Here is a 6782-nt window from a genome sequence, read left to right as displayed (position 1 = left end):
TGTGTCCTTAAGCCACGTGGGCCGTACATTATTGCACTTTTTACAACGAAACAACAAAACAATTATACTGAGTGATGGTCCTTTGTAATTAAAAGATGTGCGGTGTATTTTAAACACGATTGTCAAAGCTGACTGTCAAATTGATTGTCAAAACAAATATATTTTAACTAATCATATGAACTGTTAAATATGATTACCTTTTGTTACGAATAGTCTAAATAATATTTATAATGTTAAAACAGGGTTGATGTAAGCTCCATGTGTGTAGCCAAAGAAACGAAATGCGAGAAGTTAACACCGCACATGTACGGTGCGTTGATTGGAAGGATCGTGCTGCAGTATCGGCGACTCATTGATTGATCCGCAACTTGCCGCTCCCGATTCCGCTGTCGCGGTGTCGCCGCGCTGAACCGCCGCCCGCCGCGTCTGCCCGTTTGCGTCCGCCCCGCGTCTCTCCTCCCCCCTCCTCGCCTGCTCACTCCTTCAGGACCGGCTGCTGCCCACGTTCCTCCGGTACAACACCGCTCCCCGGTGCATTTCTAGTCCGCTGTAGCACCGTACCAGACCACACAACCACCCGGACGACATGGTAAGAACCTCCGACCCGGGTCCGGGACATTGCGGGGGGGTTGAATTGGGTTCCGACGGAACAACTTTGGGGACTTTGCGGCTGGACCGTTATGTGTGGGGACCTGGGCTACTCGGTTAGCACAGCGGCCGGCCGCCTTGTGCCCCGGTGGTGGGGGGTGGGGGGTTCAGTACTCGGGACGGCTTGTTTTTAGGGAGTTCCTCGGTGTATCGGGTAGTTTTACTGCAGGACCGAACCGGACCGTGATTTACCGGAGCAGGAGGTCCAGCACAAGGCCGTCCAGAAGGGCGGCCATCTTATCTAATTATAGTTCCTGTGGCTCTAATGAATGTTTCCTTACATAGTTCACCTCACTAAAGCCTTACTCATTCAACGGTTCTCTGGTCTCCTCGATCCATGAGACTGAGACCAGGAGGTCCGCTTCTCACTTTGGAGAATTGGGCATGAAAAGCAGGTTGGCTGTCCCAAGTCAAAGACTTGTTCGAGGGGTCTAGGTGTAAAGATATGTGGAGTGTCTGGGGGGGGCTTTGCTTATGGAGTCAGTGTATACAGAGTGAATCTCTTTATGTATTAATATACTCTTGTCTATATATAGTATCATTCCTCGTCATTACTCATGTTGATAATCTGAGGATACTTTATATCCAAATATAATAATGAATAATTAATTATGTTTGATAGCTATTCATTTTCAATACTTTTTTTCCCCCCCCATGGATTACAATCATGGATTGGATTGGACACAATCAATGGATTGTACCTAATATTAATTAATACCAGCCTCATTTAATGTGTACGTTTGCCACTGACTTATCAGATATGGAAGCCCTTTATCTCTCCCATCAGTAAACTCAGTCAGGCCTCGTTTACGGACCTTCCAGTAGTAAACCTTCTCTGAATGAAGTCCTGTGTATTCGTCCCACGTTGTGACGACGCTGCTCTCTCTCTCTCTCCCCCCCCCCCCCGCCCCGCCCCCTCCTTGCTCCCCCAGGCGTCGGGCGTCACCGTCAACGATGAGGTCATCAAGGTGTTCAACGACATGAAGGTGCGCAAGTCCTCGTCGCCGGAGGACGTGAAGAAGAGGAAGAAGGCGGTGCTGTTCTGCCTGAGCGACGACAAGAAGCAGATCGTGGTGGAGCCCGGCAAGCAGATCCTGGTGGGCGACATCGGGGACACGGTGGACGACCCCTACGCCTGCTTCGTCAAGCTGCTGCCCCTCGGCGACTGTCGCTACGGCCTCTACGACGCCACCTACGAGACCCGGGAGTCCAAGAAGGAGGACCTGGTCTTCATCTTCTGGTCTGTCTGGTGCCACCAAACTGTCTGTCTGACCCCACCAAACTGTCTGTCTGACCCCACCAAACTGTCTGTCTGACCCCACCAAACTGTCTGTCTGACCCCACCAAACTGTCTGTCTGTCCTGCCAAACTGTCTGTTTGGTGCCAAACTGTATGTCTGACCACCAAACGGTCTTTCTGACCACCAAACTGTCTGTCTGAATGCTGAAATATAGGCTACCTGTCTGCTCCTCTGTCTGTCTACACACCAAACTGTCTGTCTGTCTGTCTGTCTGTATGACCCCAATCTCTCTGTCTGGATGCTGAAATATAGGCTACCTGTCTGCCCACCAAACTGTCTGTGTATCTCCTGGACCTTCTGTCTGTGTCTGTCTGTCTGTCTGTCTGTCTGTCTATCTGCCCAGCTGTCTTGTTGTGTGTTGTTCTCTGTGTTTGCACCACCTGTCTGTCTGTGAAGGATCTGTCTCTCTAGATTTGTCCACCAACAGTCTTTGTGTAACTATTCTACGTATTTGCTACGTCATTGCTTAAGGTCCTCGTTTGATTTTAAAGCGCGTTATTTCTCTGTTGTGTTTTATACTATTTTGCAGTATAAATATTGATCTACTGAATGTGTTCTCCCTCCAGGGCCCCAGAGGGCGCTCCCCTGAGGAGCAAGATGATCTACGCAACGTCTAAAGACGCCATTAAGAAGAAGTTTACAGGTGAGGAGCGTAGCTCACCGTCTTCTGATCGGATCGGTCAATGGAATCAGAACTGGTAGTAGAGACCTGATTGGTTAATTTCATAAAGCAGACAGCGACCACCCGGTAGTGCGTTCCCCCCCCCCCCTGTGGCTCAAACGGTGGCACATGGCTGCAGTCAGTCCACTGCAGCTGTCAGCAGGCCCGGCCCGGCCATGTGTCTGCTGCTCAGATGGTCTCCTACTGGCATTTAAGAACACACACACACACACACACACATGCACAACCACACACACACACACACACACACACACACACATGCACAATCACACACACACACACACACACACACACACACACACACACACACACACACACACACACACACACACACACACACAATCACACACACAAGTGTCGCTGTAGACCTCAGGAGAACTAAAAACCACTGAGTCAGGACACTAAACTCTCTGTCCGTCTTTCTCTTTTCTGCCTGTATGTCTGCTTGGCTGTCTGTTTGTCTGTCTGTCTTTCTGCCTGCCTGCCTGTCTGTCTCTGTCTGCCTGTCTGTCTGTCTGTCTGCCTGTCTTCTTGTCTGCCTGTCTGCCTGTCTGTCTGTCTGCCTGCCTGTCTGTTTGTCTGTCTGTCTTTCTGCCTGCCTGTCTGTCTCTTTCTGTCTGCCTGTCTGTTTGTCTCTCTGTCTGTCCGTCTGTTTGTCTCTCTGTCTGTCCGTCTGTCTGTCTACCTGGCTGTCTGTCTGTCTTCCTGCCTGTCTGTCTGCCTGCCTGTCTGTTTGTCTGTCTGTCTTTCTGCCTGCCTGCCTGTCTATCTGTCTCTGTCTGTCTGCCTGTCTGTCTGTCTGTCTGTCTCTCTGTCTGTCTGTCTGTCTGTCTGTCTGTCTGTCTGTCTGTCTGTCTGTCTGTCTTCCTGCCATTCTTCCTGTCTGCCTGTCTGTCTACCTGTCTGCCTGCCTGCCTGTCTGTCTGTCTTCCTGCCTGTCTGCCTGTCTGTCTGCCTGTCTGTCTGTCTGCCTGTCTGCCTGCCTGTCTGTCTGCCTGTCTGTCTGTCTGCCTGTCTGTCTGTCTGTCTGCCTGTCTGCCTGCCTGTCTGTCTGTCTGCCTGTCTGCCTGCCTGCCTGTCTGTCTGTCTGCCTGTCTGCCTGCCTGTCTGTCTGCAGGTATCAAACACGAGTGGCAGGTGAACGGTCTGGACGAGGTGCAGGACCGCGCTACGCTGGCGGAGAAGCTGGGAGGCAGCGTGGTCGTCACCCTGGAGGGAAAACCACTGTAGGGCCTCCTCCTCCAGCACCTCCTCCTCCACTCCTCCTGACGACACCTCCTCTACTCCTCCGTCACCTCCTCCTCTACTCTACTCCTCCTGACTACACCTCCTCTAAACCCCACCTACTCCACACCGCCCATGCTCTACACCTCCACCTCCTCTAGACCCCCTCCTCTTCCTCATCTCCTCCTCCCCCCCCCCCCCCCCCTCTAAGCCCCCTCCTCATCTCCTCCTCCTCCATACCACCTCCTCCTCCTCCTCACCTCCTGGTTGGTCGAGTTGAAGGACCTTCATCTTGACTCTGTTTTGATTGGTTGGTCTTTCAAGATGACAGATGAAGCCTCCTGCTCCCCCTGCACCTCCCTGCTCCCCCTGCACCTCCTGGTCCAGGAGAACCTCCTCACGCCCCAGCTCTGCCAAAGTCAATTTAAAGGAACAATAACTCCAAAGCTCTGAGACAGGTGACTGTCTGCAGCCTGTCTGTCTGTCTCTGTCTGTCTGTCTGTCTCTCTCTCTGTCTGTCTGTTTGTCTCTCTCTCTCTGTCTGTCTGTCTGTCTGTCTGTCTCTCTCTCTCTCTGTCTGTCTGTCTGTCTGCAGCCTGCCTGTCTGTCTGTGTGCCTTCCTGTCCGCCCGCTTTTACATCAGTCAGGATTTTTGCACTGAGGATTTCATAGGATTGTATTTATTGGAAAGTGGAGGCACCACGAGCCTTGTTAAGCTATGCATTCATATCCCCCCCCTGCCGAGCACTGTCAGTGTCCACGCGACCAGAGGGAGGGAGGGAGGGAGGGAGGGCTCCCCCGTCGCCTGACCTCAGATCAGCCTGCTACTGCTGGGGTTGCTGCCTTATTTTGATCCTGAATGTAAAAACGCTACTCAATCTGAACCCGCCCTAGATCCGCCTCGCCATTTTTTTTTTTAAGAACACTGTTGATGTCGACCGGATGACGGCAGTACGTCACGCACACAATGCTGGAACCTGGATGAAATGTTATTGCTCTCACCGAGGAAAACGTAGCAATAAAAACCAGTGACCGATAACGAGAAACCGCCTCCGAAACCATTTCTGTGCCGTGAGAACGGAGAATGAAACGACTTGATCTAAAGGATAACGAGGGGATGGGTTTTTCCATCTTTAAGGGCTGTGTGTTTATGTTCTAAACAAAAGCATCTTATATGATAATGTGTACAGTTGGCACGTTATTGTTTTTTTTCATATTGATAACAATTATGCATCATATTTTATAGATGTGTTCTATAATTCTATTAGTAGCATTTTATTAATGATAATTAGTACCATTGTTAGTGATAATAACGGAACTCCCATTATTAAGAATATGTATAGTAGTTATATAGAAGTAGTATTAAATTATAATTGAATAATAACTAATCATATATGGTAGTGATAATTAGTTATCGCATGTTTTCTACTATAACGGGTTCCAGCCTCTGTTTCAGTAACAGTTTGAACCCATCAGTCTTTTACATTTTTGAATTGCTTCAGCACTTCAAAATTAAAGCACTTAAAAAAATGTAAACTATTTAAGCACTTAGAAGGATTGTGGAATCAAACACACAAGCAAACAAAAAAAAAAAGAAATCATTTATTAACTAAAAAGTATTGAACTGAAAGGCTTTTACTTTGAAGTCTAATCTGGCATTTTCATTAAACATTTTCTAAGTGCCTCAATATTTTCACAAATGTTTCACAAGCTGTATATAGACCATGGCCTCACTGATGATGATGATGATGGGGATGGTCAGTGTGTGGAGGATGACAAGACAACAGCATGTGGTAACCATAAATAGCAGAACGAGAGGACTCCAATTACACACACACACACACACACACAAACTTCTCTCTCTCACACACACACACACACACACACTAACACATACATCTGATAAATATAAATATTCTGAATGATTTAGAGTGACTTAAATGGCCAAATGTACATGAAACGTCTATAAATGAGCAGTGTTGGGAACGTTACTTAAAAAAAGTAATTAGTTATAGTTACTCACTACTTGTTCTTTATAATAAAAGTAAGTTACCAGGGAAAGTAACTATTTGCGTTACTGTACAAAAAAAATAGTTTCTATATGTCAAAGAATTTTGATTTTTCTGAGCAGTTTTCACAAGTCAGTTGAAACTAGAAAATGCATTTCCTGCAGAAAACGCGTGTGAATGCTGACAGCTGAATGAAAAGCGCAAAGCATTGCTGAAAATTAGTGATGGATTTCATGATTCGTTTGCTTGAATCAGTTTGCGTCAGTCAGTTCGCCAAGAAGAATCGTTTGAATTGTTGGTTCGTTCAGTCGCGTTTCCGGTAGCGGTGAATCGGTTCTCCCCTGAGTCGTTCAGAATCAGCTCCTCCCTCGTTCTCATTCGCAAACGAATCGAGACGAATGCGACGAACTGAAACGGGGAATAAGGTCGGTTTGTTCTTGTTAAAGAGTCGTTCATTCGAACTGAACTCGTTCGCGAACGACCCATCACTACTAGGCAGTAATATCCTCACAGAGCCACAGGGAGCAGTACCGAGCACATATAATAGCCAGCTGTAATAACCGCACATAGCCACAAGATGTCAGCACCAGCACACATAATGGACTAGGAGGCGGGCGCTCAACATCATGGCCAATCAGAGCACATTACACGTCATAGAGGCCACGCCTGCCAAAACACTAGGGAGAGCACACAAGCGAGGAGAGTCAGGAACTCTACAGGCAGCGTATCGATCAGATATCCAAGAGTCGTGTGTATGCATAGCTTGGTTCCGTTTCATTATTTCAGTCACAAATCATTGCGCTGCGTTTTACAGAAATCATTACTAATCGAAAATGTTTGCCATCACACTTCCACTGTGTAAGCAGTCTAATCGAAACCTGGTCTACATCCTGCGTTAAATATATATATATATTTTTGC

General features: G+C 47.9%; 1 protein-coding gene across 1 annotated transcript; it reads left to right on the top strand.

The window, feature by feature from the left end:
• The first annotated feature begins 437 nt into the window (after positions 1–437).
• Positions 438–4900, top strand: cfl2 (cofilin 2 (muscle)). The gene is made up of 4 exons (XM_084482428.1): positions 438–589; positions 1581–1888; positions 2515–2591; positions 3748–4900. The coding sequence occupies exons 1-4, from the start codon at positions 587–589 to the stop codon at positions 3858–3860; spliced, it is 501 nt and encodes a 166-aa protein (XP_084338554.1). The 5' UTR covers positions 438–586; the 3' UTR covers positions 3861–4900.
• Positions 4901–6782: the final 1882 nt, after the last annotated feature.

This window comes from Micromesistius poutassou, assembly GCF_964030765.1.
Source record: "Micromesistius poutassou genome assembly, chromosome: 17".
Lineage (NCBI taxonomy): Eukaryota > Metazoa > Chordata > Actinopteri > Gadiformes > Gadidae > Micromesistius > Micromesistius poutassou.
Note: the sequence above shows the minus strand (reverse complement) of the source record. Positions and strands in the feature narration are given on the sequence as shown.

Excerpts from the sequence above, each read along its gene's own strand:
- cfl2 (XM_084482428.1), top strand. Across the intron at positions 1,889-2,514 it reads GACCTGGTCTTCATCTTCTG|GGCCCCAGAGGGCGCTCCCC; the intron begins GTCTGTCTGGTG and ends TTCTCCCTCCAG. Across the intron at positions 2,592-3,747 it reads CATTAAGAAGAAGTTTACAG|GTATCAAACACGAGTGGCAG; the intron begins GTGAGGAGCGTA and ends GTCTGTCTGCAG.